Source organism: Phallusia mammillata, chromosome 1 (assembly GCF_965637545.1).
Source record: "Phallusia mammillata chromosome 1, kaPhaMamm4.hap1.1, whole genome shotgun sequence".
NCBI lineage: Eukaryota > Metazoa > Chordata > Ascidiacea > Phlebobranchia > Ascidiidae > Phallusia > Phallusia mammillata.
Window position 1 is genome coordinate 9,549,740 of NC_137252.1, and position 20,264 is coordinate 9,570,003.

At 42.6% G+C, this 20,264-nt stretch overlaps 2 protein-coding genes across 4 annotated transcripts; one reads left to right on the forward strand and one right to left on the reverse strand.

Moving 5' to 3' along the window:
* The first annotated feature begins 66 nt into the window (after positions 1-66).
* LOC145237253 (uncharacterized) lies at positions 67-4,997 on the forward strand. The gene is made up of 5 exons (XM_080100058.1): positions 67-1,563; positions 1,865-2,019; positions 3,579-3,678; positions 3,746-3,837; positions 4,376-4,997. The coding sequence occupies exons 1-5, from the start codon at positions 1,383-1,385 to the stop codon at positions 4,517-4,519; spliced, it is 672 nt and encodes a 223-aa protein (XP_079956184.1). The 5' UTR covers positions 67-1,382; the 3' UTR covers positions 4,520-4,997.
* A 615-nt stretch (positions 4,998-5,612) lies between these two features.
* LOC145237210 (RNA-binding protein Nova-1-like) lies at positions 5,613-19,914 on the reverse strand. 3 transcript variants are annotated; one of them, XR_013861967.1, is made up of 6 exons: positions 19,689-19,914; positions 16,158-16,340; positions 13,525-13,661; positions 10,218-10,310; positions 6,803-10,001; positions 5,613-6,687 (listed from the first exon to the last, which is right to left on the reverse strand). XR_013861967.1 is itself a non-coding variant. In XM_080100001.1 (6 exons), the coding sequence occupies exons 2-6, from the start codon at positions 16,593-16,595 to the stop codon at positions 8,874-8,876; spliced, it is 1,617 nt and encodes a 538-aa protein (XP_079956127.1). In that variant the 5' UTR covers positions 16,596-16,649; positions 19,689-19,753; the 3' UTR covers positions 5,613-8,873. The 3 variants fall into 3 exon arrangements, 2 of the variants coding, with proteins under 2 accessions (XP_079956127.1, XP_079956115.1); XM_080100001.1 differs by adding an exon at positions 16,520-16,649 and having other exon boundaries at positions 5,613-10,001; positions 19,689-19,753; XM_080099989.1 differs by having other exon boundaries at positions 5,613-10,001.
* Positions 19,915-20,264: the final 350 nt, after the last annotated feature.

A 20,264-nucleotide genomic window follows, 5' to 3' on the forward strand; every position in this document is an offset into this window, starting at 1 on the left:
TTGAGTAACTTGCTTTGCGCTTTGCATCATATAGGGGCAGATTTTATCGCGGCAGAACTTGCTGAAAGTGCGTATGTTGCCCTTTCAGCGTGCGTACTAACGCGCATTAATGGATAATAATCAGGTAATGGAGTCAAATCCCGTTGGATAGACCGCTTTCGGTGTTCTGTATCTTGAAGATTTGGACACTGGAAGCACGGACTTAATTAAGGACAGTATAGTTTGTGGCGTTTAAACGTAAATTTTAATTTTCTTTTTTTGGAGAGTATTGCCTAAAAGGCGTGTGCCGAATGACGTAAAGTACGGTTGTTTCCAACGGAAGGTTTGTGCTAAGTAGTATGCAACAGAGTTAAACTATAAAAAGCTCTCGTTAGCATTTCGGCATTAAAGCAGTGTTGTTGATGCAGTATCATTAACGTCGGAACGAGGGGTAACCATCCTGTCTGAAATCTGGTCAGAAAATTATGTTTTTTAAAAAGAAATTTTGAACTGAAATTGATTTCTACATTATCTTAAAATGCTGGTTTGTTTACCAATGGTAATAAAATTGGTGAATATAAGCGCAGCACTCCCGAAAATTACACATAGCAACATCTGATCGGGAACCACTAGCCTACAGACTGCTAACCGAAAAAGCTAACCCAATTCCAAACACCCCGACGACATCGTCACTAAATAAGCTGTTCCATACATTGAAAATGTTGGTCTTAATTCATGTACTTAACGAGTTCCAATAGCCCGAGTTGAAGCGTTTGTTTGCTCACAGACACCGCCTTGTTTTGAGCGCTCTGGAATCACTTTGCATTGGCTTGCCTCCTGCGGTGATTTTATGGCTTTAGCTGGTGTTGGTAACGCTTTGCTTATTTGCTTAGGAGACCCTCGGATCGGTGGACGTTTATGTCTTGGAACAGTTCAGGCGTTGTTGTGATATGGAATCCAAACACAGTATTTTACGATCCTTTCCTGGCGTTAGTCTGAGTTGTTTGGTTTGTGGCCATGCAGGACATGTCTTGTCATGTCGCACTTAGTACAGTTGAGATATGAGGCCAGGTTTTTGTGTACAAAGCTAAACTCTGCACAGCTTATAACCTTGTTTCAGGTGTTGACCTAGAAGTTGCATCAACTGTTACTGTCAGTGATAAGTAAACTAGAATGAGCTGTGAGAATTGAATCTCAGTAAAGGACAAAAACTAGAAAGTTTGGGCACGGTAGTTTGCATAGTAAAACTACACTGTAAATTTAGGAATTCAAACAGTTTAAACCTGGTTACTTTTTTAACGGTGGTCTTTATTTCTAGAGCTATAGCTATCATATCTCTTTCTTAAGTCTAAGTTATTTGGTTGACAAAACGTGGATGAACTGTGATGTGACAATTAAGGACAATGGAGTTACATTGTATTGTCAAACAAAGTGTCTCAATGGCGCCACAAAATAAAGTCAGTCCCCAAAATGGAATTGGATTAACTGAAAAGGAGTTGCCCAACTCGGAAAGTACTCAAATTGATTCGGATGAGCAGGCAATGGTCGTGAAAAACTCGAATGTAGACACAAGTTTTTCGGACGGTTTGTGTGTGTTCCAGGCTTGAAGTTTAATGTTGACAGTATAAACTTTGCGCCATTGTTTCATCGCGTAGCATTGTTTTCGGTTACATGTGGGTTTGGAAACACGATATCTTAAATTCTACGTTTGATGTTTATACACATTACTAATATGTCACCGGTCCCACATTAAAATGTTTTTAGTTTCAAAGTAATATTAATTAGCAAAACAACTTACAAGATGCAATGGTGCTAATGAAGCTATTGAAGGCTTTGGAAAAACTGTTCAACGGGTTGAGGTTTTTAAACTGTAATATTTCCACAGATACAACTGATTTTGCGACTATTGGGCCCAATGGTCCTTGTCCTGAAGTAAGCGGTGCTCGCGTGACGTCACCAGGAAAACATTGGAGAACTTTGCGCACAACTTTAGCTGCTAACACAGCATTTCAACAAGCTGAACGCGAAAAACGCAAAAGGGTAAGTAACCTATGCAAGTGTGTCATAGTATATCGGCCCGCAAATGTTACACATTCTTAACCGAGTATTGCTCACTTTGTATAACGGCACAATGTCATTTTTGTCCAAGTTACGTCGGTTATAAACGTTTCCAGCTAAGCGCAAACGCGCTTGTAGTGACGCTATTGATCGAACAAACGTCGGTTGAAACGCAACAATTTCAATTGTATTGAAATTCACAGGCATTTTAATGCAACATAAAGATGACATTAAAGTTTGGGAAGCCCTGTCCTATACATTATACAAGACGCCTTCATCAGGATAATGGCATATCTTGCAAGAAAAATTTCTTGTAAAGCGACAAATTGAAACCATCCACACACATAAAACAGCGATAGCAAGATCGTGCGGCTGCAAACTCGCTTCAGCGTAGTGATAAAACAAGCTCAGTGGTATAAAAGCGGCCGATAATTTATCGACATTAGAACATCTGTTAACGTTCATTGTGTTGGCGTGTGAATGGATGTTTCAAGACTCTGGGAAACTTCGCTCGTGGTAATCGGTTTCCTTCATCAACACTTGAACAGCAGAAAAGTTAACGCTGTAGTTGTGGGTGGTTAGCCTACATGGTTTGCCAACGCTTATTTCTTAGCATCATTCTTGCCCACATCCCTTTCGTGCTCCTTCCGGCGCGTATTTAAACTTCTACCCGTTTCATCGATGTAAATTTTGTCACAATCTCCACATCTAGGAAGGCAAGACGGTTGTTGCGTTCCAATTCCATAGTGAATGCAATTCCCTGTTGCACATTGTTCAAATTACGCCGAAACTATGTTACCTGGTGTTTATCAATGATATAGAATGTATCATCCACACATCGTCGCCAGAACCGTGGTGGTTTGGCAAAAGTTTGCAAGGCACGTTCCTTCACAGACTCCATGACCATGTTGGCAACGGCCACTGACAACAGAGAGCCTATGGCCGTGCCATGCATTTGTTTGCGTTTTGTATGGGTCGTCGAAACTTCAATTGTTTATGATACAACTGCTGGATGAGCAATACTCGGATATACATTTTGCCTGGCGCTGGCAGCAATAGCTTATTTAGTTCAAATTCATGTTACTTTAAAACCTCAGAAACGCTACCAATAAAGTGGGCTAATTTGTTCAACACATACTATTGTTAAACGAAGTGTATCTGTGGAAAATTATTATAGTGCGGTATTACAAAATCATGTATCAGAATGTTGGTGAGCAATGTTGTTTTTATGTCCTTTATTATTTTTGTCACATAAGGTATTATTGGAAGCCATATTGCAGCATTAGTGTACGTTCAACCTGCTTTAATATCAGTACGCGCAAATTTTAGTTGGTTTTGGATGGTCGGCTAAAGAGTATACTGAAGTTAAAGTAACATTTCTGCAATGTTGATTCGGCGGCGTAACGAAAACCCGAAAATTTCTGACTCTGTGATGGACTTAAAAAGCCCTGTTATGTGAATTTTAACACATTTCGAAAACATGCGATCGCGTATATACAAGTTGTATGACTTATTGTTTATAAATCCAGTGCTTGTTATAGATTCATCGTCAAATGAATGGTTCAAAGGCGGCAATACCTGTCCTACCTTTGCCACTGGCGGTCATGCTATTGATTTTTAATTGCCTAATACCCGGGTTAGGTAAGTTTATTCTATGATGCAAACCCTCTAAAACAAATTTATTATCTTCACTGTGTGGATTTTGCAGGGACCATTCTTTCCGGTTTTACCTTTATTTGTTGCGCAACTACTTATGACAAACAAGACCGGGATGATTTATCAGTCAAAATTCCGGGCCTGGTACGTTATTAGATGAGTAGCGCTACTAACACAGGAACTCACCCTACAGGCTTGCTAATTTCCTGTAGGTGGAAATACTTTAAGGCAGTTTGTGTAAAAAAAAATGCTGACGATCAGAGATATTGGGGTTGGTATGAGATTTGATAATAATAATAGCAATAAAATGAACCTAAAAACCCAGTTCTTAATCCTATTCCAGTCTCACTATAATAATTTAAATAACTGCGCTGTTGTGTGAGTTCCTATGTTAGTAGTTCTACCTATTAGCTGGTTTAATTATACAATGGCGGCTTGGCCTATACATTCAAAGGTGTTCATTTAACCAATATGCGATCAGAAAACATTTCTTGTTGTTAAAATTAATAACATTGTTTTGTCAGACATGTTGCCGCCCGAAAGAATATAAATTGTTTTATTAAAAAGGTTAACAATTTTACTAGGTCGATTTTATTACAAGTTGGCAATAAACTACAAAATCGTTTGCTCTTTGTTCGCTGACATATGAAAGGACCTGATTGACGTCATTCTCCTTTTGCAGGTGGCCACAAACATCTGTGTAGGAATGGCCCAGTTGCTTACAGTTACTTTCGTCCTAGTCGGTTGGTTCTGGAGCATTTCTTGGGGCATTACTATGGTGTATCTGGCTGTTGATCGGGAAAAGCAACAGTCGAAACGAATTTGACCAAGGCTTACCTATAGTTTTGTAAATAAGGGTTTCGCACGCCTATTTGCATTTACGTCTCGAGGAAAAGTCAAAGCCAGAGTCAAACGAGTGAGGACACGCCGTGACAGTTGGAAACCTCGAGTCCAAACCAAACGAACCCGTTGTTGCTTGATTGCCACCCATCGGCAAGGTTTTTTATTTATTTCTCAACCAGTATTCACTATAACAGTCACCAGAGACCATAGTGCAAAAACTATCTGACCTTAAAACTCGCATAGAAAGAGTAAAGATCTTGGCTCAAAATGAATGAATGCTTCAAAGCATGCTTGAAAATTTTGATTAGGTTATTATCGCTTGACATATCCAAACTTGTTCGCCAATTTATCCGTTCGGCCATGACTATTGCTGCTACTTTCATTCATTGAGATTTGCCTGTTTAAATGTTTTTTTTTTTCGCGTCACGCACTTTATAAAGCAAAATAAATAAATAAATCTTTATTCAAAGAACGATAGGAGAGGTACTATATAAAGTATGGGAAATGGCATGACAGATTTTGTTCAACATAAAAAAAACCTTGCTTTTTTATGCAGGCCTCATAATTGAAACAACCCGACTGCTCTCTTTTGACCCCAAGCGACATGAGAAATAAAACAGCGCACAGCGACCCTATGTAAATTTACCACACTAACCTCACTATAACAATCATAGCTTGCATAGTTGCATTGCAGCTAAAGGTTTAACCGAGATTCCAGTTTTTTTAGTTTTCGTTTGTTCCTGGTAGCCTATGTTCCTACAAGTATTTTTAGCCATGACACTCTCGTTGACCCCGGTGTGGTTGCTAAAATCAACTTGGCGAGGTAATGTTGTAGCAGGTGATGTAGGAATCACAACATGAGTTGGCTGATTGCCGAAATGCACAGCAAACATGCAAGCTACGTTAAAATGGGATGGAAAAATCACTGTGCAAGAGTTTGCAGACGTGGCAAAGTGTTCTGCATCGACTCTTGCCACCATATCTTGAGTGTGGAGAATGAGTGATGACAAATTGAAAGAGAGGATCTCGAGACCGATTGGCTAATGACAAAAGAATGTCACTGCGTGCTGCGCGAATTACATGTCACGAACGTTTATTGTCCACCGAACAACAGGTCGAATGATGAGACCGGACACAAACGCACGGCGAATGCATGGGAAAAGTGAAGGTCATGCACATGTGTTTTGAAAGCAAACAAACTCGGGTAGCAAAGGGAAAAAAACGTTCTTTAATGGTTCTGCTCAAAACCGCCTAAAAATGGTTAGTTAGAGAGTTAGTTATTTGCTTTGCGTCGTGTAACATCGACGATCCATTGAATCGGCTGCGACAAAATGCGATCATGATTTTTATGACGATGATGATGATAAGGTCGGCGACCCTTTTCGGGAAATAACCACGAAAAGGGAGTAAACAGATTGAAAGTTGCCGCCTTGCAAGTATGTATAAGTGAGTGAAAGATATGTACAGATGTGAAATTCGATATAACAACGACGGTGTTACGACGCTAGGTTATGCAGATGATGACAAATGAAACCTGTACACTGGCGGGGTTTTGCAACGATCCACAGGGAAACTACAGCAAAAAACAGCAGGAAGACACAGAATAGAACATTGATGGGTGTAAACAACGCACACGTCAGCAATTGCTGGTAAAAATTCGTGTTTCGGTTTATTAAAAAAATATACATCGGAAACACTGGAAACATTCCGTTGACACTTTTTTTCGGGCCTCATGCAAAACGCAAATCATGCTAAGGAAGGAATGCAAGTGCGCCCCTAGTGGCGCAAATGCGAGTAACATCTACGATAGAGGACAGTTTTGTGCCTCGTATGTCTAGCAGCATTTCACGACGTTGAAAACGGCAATAGCGGTGCTACATAAAGTACGTTGAAAAAATAAACACAAAAGCGTTCAACAAGCAGTAATGGCTTAAAACAAGATGCACTGTGCCATTTGTACTCGGGCCGTAAACGCAAACACTTGGTCGGTTGTTTACGCTAAAAGTGAGATAATGCCTAACACTGAAGATATGCTAGAGACAGTTGACGTCGTTACGGGATTGTTTCGAAACGAAACCCGACTGATGAGTGGCTGATGCTTCGGTGCTTCACAGTGGCTGCGCATGTTCGTTTCAACGAGTATGGAAAGGCCTGTTAGGCGACATTCGAACAGTTCAAGCCAGCAGCATTGATAATGCCGACCCGGGCAAGCATTGCGCCGGGTTAGTTTGTGAGATTACAAATAAAAAAGATAAACAACACTCACCGTCATGATGATTGGACCCCAACATCCTTCTGCTGTCACGTCCTCTGAAACAAAAGCTTCATTCTGTCTATCTACTCTGCTGCACACTTTGTGATACTCAACCGGTTTTCTAACATTTTTCCTGCCCATATGTTGTTTTATGTAACGCGACTTGTGGATTGTGGTGGTTTGAACGCGACTCGAGAGTGCACAGTGTCAGATGATGAACTATTCAGTGACATGTGTTGCACAGACGAAGTTTTCGTCCGCGTGAAGAAACTATACCGTCAAGAGAAGCGACCTTTGCAGTCGATCAATAGAGCGTGTTTGATTGTGATTGGCGGGGACGAGGGATTAATGATGGCTGTGTGTGATTGGTAGAGGTGCGGACAGATCTGAGTATGTGTGTGTGCAGAAAAGGCTGATCGGTGGTAACGAAAACCGAAAAGCGCCGTGTGTGACGCGCTGTGCCAGCTAATCGATGATTTTTCTAAGGACATGACAGCGAATGGATGCCGAGAACCAATCATGATGACGATGGCGACACAGACACCTGGAACAATCTAGAACAAGAAGAAGCGAAGGGTGACGATCTAATCGAATATCCTTAAATGGTACGAACTATGGAAACAGTATAGGATAGAGATTATATGGCAGCAAGTGAAAAGTATAATCGAAACGAAAAACTGAACATGTGATTTAACGTGAATGAAGGCTACCATGCAATACAGAAATTATTTTTTGGTACAGGCGAGAAAAAGATTTGCTACACTTTGTTTGCCGTATTGGGATTCGAAAAGGGCAAGGGACAATTGCTAGAAAAGGCGCAAATAACATTTCCTGGTTTAACGTTTGTTCCTACTGTGCCACTTTTGTGCGCGGTCCAACTATAGCTCAAGCGATTCTTTGAACGCTGACATACAAGGAAGTTGCTTCGGGAATTACTCGAGGGACTAACAGCGCTTGGTTGGCCCGTCTCCCAGTGGGATCAGGCTGGTTTTGTCAGGCGGCGGACTGTTAAGATTTCCCATTCGGCGCGCCAACATTCCCTAGCGAGGCAAGCTCCTGAGAACAGCCTGGCGGCGAAACAGCCACCGCAGACGTAAGCTGTTGTCCGAAACCCACGAAATATATCTCTGCGGTCTAAAAACTACAACGCACAGAATGGCACGTACGTTAACTAATCGCTTACAGTAATATATCAGTAAATTGGAAGACTTAAGTGAAAAATGTTGATTTTAGCTGCTCCATGGACAAACTATTCGCTGTAAGCCCATTTGAGCAAAAACATACTGTTGACATGGTGATGGTTGCTCTGGTAACTACTACAAGTTCCTGTTGACCGCGTCACAGTTTTCCGATCGGCGGCAATAAAGGCCGATATGATGTCTACCGGGAAATGCCAAGCACTTTACCGCTTGGTGGGCCGAGGCAGCTTTTCGCCAAACATGGAAGCAATAAACGCGAGGGTGCGGTGTCCCAGCGGATGCGGAAGACGCGCACGGAACAAATAGTCGGGTCGTCGGTGGCGGCGCGAGTGCTACGTGCGTTGTGTGGACTTGTACTATCTGCAGGTTGCGACGATGGTGGCACAGTAACGTAAAAAAGCAAATGGCGGAAAAACGTTTTTGCAGCGAGGCTTGCTTGATCGACGTTACGAAAAAAGATATAATAGATCGATTAAAAACAATGACGTGCCATGCATTGAACAGTAACATAAAGCTTGTTGTGAAAAGTGTGAAACTTTTCTTTTCTATCTTGTTTAAAGTCGCTGCCACTTAAACGGCTACTTTCCGATCCAAAATCAGCAGCTGATCAAAACAAATCAGCAATGGAAGCAGGCGATAAGGTTTATATTAATAAACTAATATCTTTGCCACTGGGTGGCCAGACACGGAAAGTGGAACTTTTCGGCAATCCAATGCAAATGCGTTCAGACTCAGCTGCTGAAATGTTTTCTAATGTATGCCATATGTATGTCAAGGTAACATAGCGGATAGAGCAAAATAAAACTTATTACGGCGGGTTTGGCATGACGCGTTACATTAAGTGGAAGACTGACTAGCTACACAGCAGGAAAATTGCTGACGATTCACATAAACTTGACTTGCTGGGCCCGGGCACTTTGGGCTGCCGCAATCCGCTGTGTTATAAGCAGCTGTGCGGTCTGGGGGCTCGGCGGTTTTCCAGTGATGGACACTTTCCTGTTTCTAGTACCTACCACATACTCGCCCTTCTTCGATATCTGGATTTTTGCCCCTGAAATATCCTGATACTCAACTAAAGTTCGACCGGCTTTGCCCAAAATTGCCCCGATCAAATTTTCGGGGATCGACAGTTCAATCGTCTCACGTTGTCCGTCGCTCGATTTTTCGACACTCAGCAGACCCACTCCCGCTGACTGGGGATTGAGACCGACCGGTATCGATTGGGTGGAAGCCATCGAAATGCTGGTAGGTGTTACAGCCGACGGAGGGTGCTGTGCCACTGAATTGGTCGCACATGGAATCGACGAAGGCGTGCTGCTGAACAGGTGAGGATGGCTCGCCGCCGTAATGTAGCCAGCCGAGGCTAAACTGGCAAGGTAATTGTTGTTTTGAAGCGACAACGTCTGTGCTGGAACTGCTGTGCCGAATCCAGCCGGAAGTGAACTTTCGCCAGGCAAAGCGGTAGCAGACAAAATTGGAGTTGACGAGGATAAAGGACTGACACTTCCTCCGAGTGAGGCGTTCGGTATTACGCCGAACGAAGGACTGGGACTCGTAGCGTGCACGCCGGGCATCAAAGCGCTGTAGTTAACACCACCAACTGTATAACCCAATGTACTCATGGCAGCATTGATGGTCGTAAGCTCACCGTTGGCCGCTGACACTGCCGGGTACGCCGTCGCATGGTGAGCGTACGTTGGCAAGGCTGCCTGTAAAACAGTCGGATGCTGACCTGGTATGACATAATGTCCAAGCATGGCAGCTACTGCTGGGTGTGCTGCATCGACAATCGCAGCTGAACCGGCAGCGTACGGTGAACCAGTTGGATTGGCATTTGCCACCGGACCAGCTATTCCGGAGTAGCTGATGTTGGGACAGCTCGCACTCTGCGGATCGTCCTTAATCTTGTCGATGATGATGTTGGATGCCGCGATCAATTGATGTTTTTCGCCTTTTATGGTGATCACACGTTCCTGAACGTTGACGCCATCCGGTTTCTGCGAGAGTTGCACCTGTAAAAGCATAAAGGCGTCAATATCGATCGCTCTGACGCCCCGTTGGTAATGCCGTAAAGCCCTTCGTGTCTAATGCCTTTTTTGTTGCTCTATTTTTTGTCTTAGTCTTTAGTTCAGAAATAATTGCATTGTGCGCATTTTAAAACGCGAAATAACTTAGTATCTGATCATTTTAAGTGTGTGCACTAGGTGTCGACAAAGATCATTTTTTACCTTTGATCCACTTTCTTCCATGATAGTTTTAACTGTCGCTCCTGCTTTCCCGATGACTAATCCAGCCGTTGTGTTAGGAACAATCATCTTAACCTGAAAAACAAGTACAGAAATGATAAAATGACCCATACTTGCTTTGTGAAGGCACGACGTTGTTAGTTCAGAACTTGCAAATCAACTTTTGTACAGTTTGTACAGTGCAACACTTGCTGTTTTGGCCTTTTGCGAACTCATTACAAACAAATAATTTGTCAAATATACTTCGAGCCGTATAGGATATCGCCACATTTGTGTTCAAGTCATATATGGTGTACATTTGTGCCAACACGTATCTTTAAAGAAGAACAGTAGCTTTTGAAACGGCGCTCGAAACTAATTGAGTCAATTTCGGCCGGGATCGATGTAGTCGGGAAGCATTGGGACGCAATGGAACGAGTGAGTACGTGTGTGTGTTTATGATGAGGAACCCCTTGGGGATTGCTCCGGTCACATTACCTCGGCGAGCAGCTGCGCTCCTCTTGCCTGCGCTCCGAATTCGTTTATTGCAGTGACGACCCGTGGGGAATTGCGAAGAATTAAAGAAACAACCTGACGGGGCGGATGCAGATTCAGCAGATGTGAAAAAATAAAACTGACTGATGGCCGATGACGACATTCGCATTGGCGTATAGTAACATTTAGTATGTTTTATAGGATCTGTCCCTTCAATATAGTTGGCATCGTATGTCGACGATCACTTTTTAATTGTGTTCATTTTTTCATACATGCGAGCTCTGACTTGAGACCGTACGGCGTACGCAATAAGCAGGCGCTTGTAGCAGGTCGTTCTACCTTCCTTTTGTGTGTTGGTTTTATTACTTGTTTTATGTTTTTTTCCTTGTTGCATTACTTAGTTTTGGCAAAGGTACTGATGATGCCGACAGAGGGTGCAATATATATCTCGTTTTAAAGACAGTTGTGTTGATTCTGATTTAAATCACTAGTGCTTTGGCATTAAATAATATCGGCCTATATTTTTGTCAAACAACTTTTTCATCACACATTTTTTTGCATTTTGAATAAATATTTCAGAAATGTAAACATTTCAAAAATATTTATTTAACTTCCTTTCCTTTTCACTCCTAGGAACATTGTTTGTGCATGAAGCTTATTGAACCACCGTTTTCAAACCTGGCAAACCCCGACATTAGTATATGTTACCAAATTTTGCTGTATCAGTACCAACCACTTGTGCACAGCTATATATACGTCATGTGACAAGCAAAACCAGAAAAAAAGTTTCCAAAGCTTGTTTGTTGGCCGAAACTGTCAGAGTGCTTTATGTAGTAAATGCATTGTAATGCAGACGCTGTCTCCATTGTTAATTTGAGCGATTGCGGAAAAGTTGGCATGTCAACATTAACCATACATATGCTTTCTGTCATTTTGACTTTCTGATGTATCTATGTTTTTAGTTCAGCCAATTTTTTGCTCGACATCGATTGAAACGGAAACATAAGGAAGCAGTTCAAGTATTATGGTCGGTGCAAAGCAGGCTTACCCCATTGTCTCGATATAAGCAACACGCAAGGCAGGCACAAGGGTGCACAAAAAGCACACAGCATGATTTCCAAGGGTTCATGATGTGACGTTTGCCTTTTACAAAAACTGCTTCCTTATTCTATTGTACATTTACCACTTGGTACCATGACAACAATTGGCATATCAGTTATTTAAGACGAAATGTTGTTCGATTACATGCATTTAAAACAGAGGAACAATTTGGCAAAATGGCGGTGAATTCCGACTGAAGTGGCTTTGACAAACATCTCAAACATCTCAGGTCAGTTTACTCAAATAGGGAATGAAACGACAGTCATTTTTACTTCCAGTTTTATTGCTACAACCAAAGCCACTTCGTTTACGACGCAAGTCAATAAGTCAATTGTTAGAATTTAACAGCGCTGCTTCGTTAAAGATCGCGCCCATATGAAACAGCCTTCACGACTGCTGCTTTATTCTGGCTTGTGACTGTTCAAAAAAGAGCCAGTGCGACTTGGTAGGGGCAATGCATGTTCGCCCGTCGCCTGTTTCGTATGGTTTGGGAGTAAAATCGATATCGGATTCGCGGTTTGATTGAAACGATCAGTCTTGACGTATGACACATTTCATTCTACATCGCTTGGTGTATATGCGACCTGAAGGGGTTGCGCGGAGGACAAAATGCTAAAAACGTTTCTGTAATTTGTACAATGAACAATTCCCAGTAATCCCAATTACTTGCTAATTTGGTTATAAATGCACACGACTGTTGGGTACATGCCAAGTGTTTTCTTAAAGAAAAACGTCCGAAACAGTTTCTTGGTTTGCCCTATTGGAGCATGATTGTGATTTTGATGTAACTGAATTACTAGTTCTACTTTAGGTCTATGGCAGCAACACACTATAGAGCCGGAGCAGGAAAACTTAAGTATTGATTGCTGGCTGCCTCTTGCAGTGCGGCTGAACAAACAAGTGAGAGTGACGCAACTCCATAAAGAATCCCTGGAGAGCGTTCCGCTAGCAGCAGGGCTTCTTTCAAGTGTACTTAAAACTACAGCGTCGGGGCTTCAGAAACAAATGGCTCCGGGTTAGAAATATTGGCGCAGTTTTTTCTGGCCCTGCCGCAAAGGTTAACCTGAAACTCTTAGACTCGTTTTGTTAGAATTCCCCAAACAAAGATCACCGTGCACTACTAAACGACCCAAAACTATTTGCAAATCCCTTTTTGTTATTTGTTTCCCTTATCATTCCTGAGTCGGCGAAATAAGACCTGAAAGGTCCCAAATGCATTGAGTTAGTCGAAATTATAAAAATACACTTTTTGTTGTTAATGTTAAGGTATTGGATTTTTGTGTCTTTGGCTTGGGAAACAGTAAGTTTAATTATTGTAGTTAAGGGAGGGGCTCCTATCATTTTTGGGATGCAAGATTTTGTGCAGTTTTAATCGCACTTGTTGCACGCTGGGGATTAAACCGCGACTGACTAAAACCCGTTGATAATTGCCCGCCAACTAATCGAGGTCAACGGAGGCGACTAATCAAGCGAAAGGGATCACTGGGGGCTTTCTGTGGAATGTATACTTCGACACAGCGGTTGTCTATTCTTGCATTGCCGGGCAATTACAAAAATGATAATGCAAACAAAAATGTTCATCCAACTTCTAACCAACGACATTCAGAGCTATACTTTTGTGAAACGTTTTAACAACCCGAACAAAAGTATGCACAAGTTGACTGTAGAACCCCGTAAATGAAAAGAGATACACTGGAGTTATTAATGTAATTACCTGCTTCGGGCGATCTCCAATGATCGCAGCGAGGTCCTTGGGCACAGGGAACTCGTATACTTTCTCGATGATGGTGTTCTGTACTTTCATTAGACCTTCAGCAGTTCCTTGTATGAGCACGACGCGATCTTGCGTGCCTGTAAGATCACTCACGTAAATTCGATAAATTGTGTTATTTTGCAGCGGTTTGTTGGCAGGGTTGCTGACGTCAGGGAAAAATCCTTCGCCCAAAAACGATTTCCAATTGCCGAGCGACTCGGATCCGAAAATTGAATTTGTCAGTGGCCCAGGGCGACGCAGCGGTGACGATAAGGTTACTTGACAATGGGACAGATAGCATCTCGTTGTGCGGTGTCATTTGGGATAGGTGAGAAACAGTTCACTGCGAAACCAGTTTTGGTATCGGTGTTGCAAAACGCAAGGGTTGCTGCGTACGGATTAGAGAACAACTTTTTGTCCCACAATACAACTTTAAATCACTTCTCGTCCCGCCGTGCACTTGTCGAAACACTCCGCGGCACTTTCACGCGCACACGATGCGAAATCGAAGGAATACAACCCAGGGTCGAGCGTTGCGTTTTGTGCGTTTTGCGCGCCAATCCAACACAGATGAGCAGTGGTGCCTAAATGGTAAGGACAACTCAACGAGTGCTTCCGACATTTTCTTCAAGAGCTTCGACCCTTCAAACTTCCCGACCTAACGCTCTATACAACGCCCCTTACATCGCTGTTGTAATACTAACGTCCGGCATTTACCATCTTTCACTGAATTGCATCGGATTATCACAGACCCCAAACGATATCATACTATAGCCCAATCAGCCGTCATATATCAAGCTATTCAACGCTTACTGGAAATAGTGGGGATGTGTATGGAAATACTTCGTTGTTTGAGGTTTGATTGCAACGTTAAATTATCTATGTCGTGCCGAAAAACGATAATCTGTGTACAGTATATAGCGCTTGGAGACTATAAAATACATGCCGAATTTGCCCACTGTTACAGATTGTTACATACTGGGTTAATTCCAACCCTAGAACTCTCATACTTCCGTGTTGACTTACTGCCAGACACTCTACGCCAGGACAACCCGCAGTTTGGGTGATTCTGGCAAGCAGGTGTAAATAAGAGGAGCTATTCAAATATTGACACCAAACAGTGTTGCGAATTAATCGCTTGTTCGATAATCACTCTCTCCCACCATGACAAAGCTACCACTCAGGGACACGCGCAATTGTTAACAGGACGATTTAATGGTTTGAAATGCGTTCGAAGGCCATAAACTGGGCAACAAATGTTCGAATAAAAATGCACAGGCACCGACTATCACCGTATTTTTTGTGACCCATTAGAGAGTATTTATTGTGACTAGCGAAAACTGTACAGCGAGGAGGACTTTGCTGCACGGCTGTTGTGTCACCCTAAAGGACAGTCGCTTATGAATTTTAATGCCAATCCGAGCAAATTACCGTGATTACAACTGCTGCCCAGACGAAGATGTGTTTTGTAACCAGCAATGATTTTGCGTTGACTTTCCTTGTGTGTCCGCGACGGGGCGAAAAATACAAAGTTTGTTTTATAAATATGTGCCAAACGGTAGAACGCTTGAGATTAATTCTGCGAAAACGTTCACTACGCCCTTTAGTACTGGCAACATGTAGCTGGTTTAAGCAAGTACCGAGGGTGGGGACAATGACGGCCTAAACTCGTGGAGCACGAACGCATTATGACGTAATTTCGGACAACGTGATACGCGCTATGTCGCTGGGATGATGACAGACGTGCCCGGTGCCCTGAAATTTCACACCAGGAAACGGGCGGTTGAATTCAGCAGAATATAATGCTGTTGTGTAGGCGACCGCTGTCAATGTTGCGTTTGACTATTTAAATGCTAGCTCACGAGCTGGGATTTCGAGCCACAGGGCGTAATAAGGCAACGCAACACATTGGCGTTTATAAAATGTCCTGCAAACTTGTGACCGTTATCGCTATTATGTACGGCATTGGTGTCGAATTCCAAACGCGAGTCGTTATACGCAGTGTTTGTCCTTAGGGCACATTTGTTTTAATGCTTTGCAGTCGTTGTGCTCCGGCCAACGCAATGGCGTCAAAAGAAAATAAATACGCACCCAGGGCCTGGGCTCAACCGAGAATTGGAAACGCGTTTTGTCACGAGCTTTTTGATCGGGATGACGCTATTACGCATCTATAAGCGTCTTCCTTGTACCCCAAGCAGTTCTGTCGCATCTATGCAGGAAGACAGACAATTTGCATCGCTTTGATCTTTCCAAGCAAACCAATAGGCGCGTCGCATTTTACTAATTTAGTCACCAAAAACGCAAATTAAGCACAAAGTCCTTTACTAAAACTGCACTTTCTGTGTTACAACATAACCGCACTGCCTTCGTTCAATAAGCATGCCAGATCGTGTGATAATGCGAAATCTACAGCATAACGTATGCACGAGGAACTTTCAAAGCAAGGCTATCTTGTCAACGTGATGCACAAACAAACCATGAGACGACGCACACACACAGATTGCGGTTTACGATAAAGTTCAACCCTGCCAGCCGTTTCACGAATTTTCCTACATCAATAAACAGAGACTTATTCGGAGTAGCCGATGACTTACCCGGGTAGAAGTCTTTGGCCTTGGAGAGCTTAATGATCGCACCCGAGTCTTTCTGTAACTGAACGATGATCTGTCCGCCTTTGCCGATCACTGCTCCTGCAGCGTAACCAGGTATTAGGACTTTGAGAATTAGCTGGCCTGGTGGTGGCGAAATTCCTGGTATTCCATTCTCAATGGAGGCATCTGTGACAATAAACTGTTATACAAGTTGCACTGAAACAGTTTTGCAGTCAACACAACTAGCTTAATATAAGAGTGCTATCAATGTTAAAACCGATGACTAAGCTGTCTTAATTGATTGGCACTTCACTATCGGAAATTCACGACCTTTAAAACTTAACCTTGAAGTTTCAAACTCTTACCGTAGTGCATTCGTTGCACAAACGGGTTGTAATCACACTCCTGAATGTATTCATAACCGTTACACCGGTATTCCATTGCTGCAATGTTGTTATGCGAGTTTTAAATACCGGCTAGTATAACTCACAGGCCCTATAAAAACATCACACAGTTCTCAGACCTTGGTGTAAATCTTAAGCTACACATGTACGCGTGGTAGCGTTTATTGCCCAAGCGTAGGTTGACTTTAAGCTGACTACATACGCCTTCCAAAACTCCTGTTTTCTTCCGGGTTCCAACGCACTAAATCTGAAGACGCAGTGTTTGAGGCCCGTGCGTTTATGCGATGCAAGCGCTGTCACTGAATTGCGGCACAATACGTCCGGAACACACGCCTGATAATGACAAAGAATAACAAGGCACGCTGTGTAAGAAAAAGCGCTGCAATTAGATTTTCCTTGTCTGCTTTGCTGAAAAAACACAGGTCAGGGAGACACGGCGTTTCCTGACATTCCTCTGCTGCGTGGTCGCTTTCAAATTATATTTGCTGCTGACGAGGTAGCCGAGACAAAAAAACTGGAAGTCCGTTTCCAAACTGACTTGGAGCGATGGAACTGCCTTTTGAATTTTACTGGCGCTCGTAAACGCGTAAGCTAGTTATTCGTTAATGAAAGCTGCAATCGGTGTCCTGGCCAAGCGAGGTACTGAATTTTTACGAGGTTGATTTAATTTTTAGGGTGGAGTTCGCTTCCCGAAGTTTAGTAAAACATTGAACATTCAGAGCAAACCCGTTGAAATAAGAATCTCGCAAACGGCAAAGTCACAAACTGCTAAACATTAACCGAGGATGTGGTGTTTTTACAACATCTTTTAATCCACTTTCACTTTGTGCAAGGCGCATTGAAACGACTTAATACGGCATGTCAACGCGTCTTGTGGGGTCGAGTCATTACTTTTGTCGCAATTTCCCTCAGGATTTCAAAATCCGAAATGCGATGCGCTCTTCCGGGTTTCTGGGGTCATTCACAAAATTAACTTCATACGCCTACTGAGCACACTTTAATGCACAAAAAAACGAAGAAAAAGAACTGGGTAGCGACGTTTTTTTCACATCGATCTTTGATCAATAATCGCCCATGCAACGCGCTGTACATTTCCTTATCTCTTTTGTCTCAGACTCTCCTTAACAACACATTGGCTACGGACGGGAGGAAAACAACGGCAAAGAGCACGTTATCATATTACTCCCAAAATACAACGTATTCTGATCAAAGCCAAAGCCTCAGGTCTTGTTACGCGAGCTGGCCTACGCACAAGGAACTACTCAAGAAACAACGAATCGGAAAAGATTTCCTCGCAGTTGTTCGTGATGCAAAGCGCACTGCAAAAGGAAACTAGTCGTGAAAAGAAATATGAAGGGTTGGCACGGTCCTGCGCCCATCAGTCACGGAGTGGCACAGCAGGAAATCGTTTGAAAATGACTTTTCATGCAGACTTGCGCGAAACGATCTGATTGGTTCAAAAAAAACTCGACCAGGAAACTGCATTCCTATCAAGGGCCTGTAATTTGTACACTCAACAACTGATTTAAAATCGAACCATAGCTTTTTCACTTCCGTCAGCCACCAATACGTTTGCTCGAATTTGACCATTCCTTTTTTCAAACCAAGGCATTTGCGAACAATCCCTAAGTCAATGACCAGCTTTCTTTAAATATGTCTAACTATGGTTATGATGACTAAACAACATACGTCTGCCTTAATTACAACTGCTCAGCACCAAACCGAGCTTTTGCGCCTTGTCAGCCGACAGTCAGCAAAGTCTAGGAATGTTTCTCATTTCCTTGCAAGCGCAGTTAAATAACGATCTGTTCAAGACGATCACGATTTAATTCATCAATGCTTATCGAAATGTTTCGAATGCATGGTCGTTTGGCCATGACGTCATAAGCACGTGAGGCCTTGATTGGTATTTTGGTCTTACAGCAATGTTCAATTGTCGTTTGAACGAGATTGGCAATACACCTGTACACTAGATCGAATGTAGATGTACACAGGTCAAACACTTTGGACTATTTAACAAACAAACCGAGCATATGTTTCTAATCACAAATGGAACAAATTGTATGGGCAAAAAATCCTACGTTTGGAACAATATTTGTAACGTAAGTCATCTTTAACTACTTGCAAAGTTGCTTAAAACAGTGGTGTAAAATGGTAAAGGCGCCCATCCTTGCTTTAATTTCACGCAAGACAAAAATGGCCGGGTAACAATGTGACGAATTTTCGCGACTGGAAAGAGTTCAGTTGCACAAAACAAACATTTTCGAAAGGCCTGTTGTTGGGATAAAGACAGCGTCTTGAGCATATTGTCAGCATAAATCAGTTGCCAATGCAGGAAGTAGTAAGTGACACAACATGCGTTCGACACAACTGACAGTTTCACTTCTTAGGAAGGCCGGTGATGTGCGTAAGCAACGAAGGCCTAATTCCCGCAGGCTTATATCTGCTAGGCGATAGATCGGCGGATAACAAATCCAACTTTTCAGTGCAAGTTTGCCGTTGTATTCGCTACGACGCAACACGAGTCAAGCAGCACTGCAACAGACGGGTGAATGACAATGGCGCAAAAATGCCAAATAATGCTCAACGGGTCACTGCACATCAATAGCACAGTATGGGATTGATTCAGTGGGGACGCTTGCAAAAATCGAAACAGATGCTTACCCGCTGTGTTAATGTCTTGCGAATGGCGAACAATGTAATGAGGCAACGTCTTGGCCTCACTGTACTACGCGGTATGACGGGCTCGGATTTGTTTACTGTCGCTTGTTGCGAATTTTACTGGTGCGCAAATATAGGGTGCGCGTGGAACCGCCTACTTCAAACATAACTTTCACAAGAAAGATATTCAACTTCAAACCAAAGACACGACCACCAGTATTAGATCACAGTTTTAGCAGCTAATTCCATTGTGCACTTAGTTGTATATTTCAAAGTTACTGACAGATACCAAATATCAAATCACGCTGTGTTTTGTATTATCTCAAAGCGACAGGCTTATTACTCACGTTTACATTTATGCTAGGACACTTTTCAGACCATAATATAGCTTTTTAGCAGCATTTACATAGCGCAGCTAAATGGACGATCATAAATACAAAACATAATTCAAAAAATGCTGACAACTTACCGTCCATATCCGACTTTTCTCTTTTGATGTCCACAAGTTCAACGGGTTCGTCCAATGGCCTTTTGCGCGACTCAACGAAATAAGTCCCGTTCGGCATAGGTACAACTGCCATCATCATTATGAACACATTCTGGTGACGATGTTGCTGAGATTCGACCTCTATCCCCAATCGACCCAATCTCACGCAGCGTCGCGATTTTTTCTGCGTTTAGAGCACCTCGTTCTTCGCGTGCCTCATGCCCGCCATCTTGCTGCTCGCCAGCGAGAGAAGTTCACTAACAAAAAATCGATATAATCTGACAAGAAAATTAAGATACATGCCCGAGAGGATTTGGCTCCGCGTGGAACATGTTGTCCATTGGATTTTTTTGTTTTAATTTTGCATTTGGACAATACGCAGTATTTTCAAAGATTAGGCTTATTTTGTTTTTCGTTTACAAAACTAAAATTAATAATTTTGTTTAGGCCCTTTGAGCAAGGACAAGTACGTAACCTTTACATAGGCTGTAACGTTTTCTGTCGCGTGTTCCCCTGTTTTCACGAAAACGTCACACAATGTGGCTCAATAAAAAACGC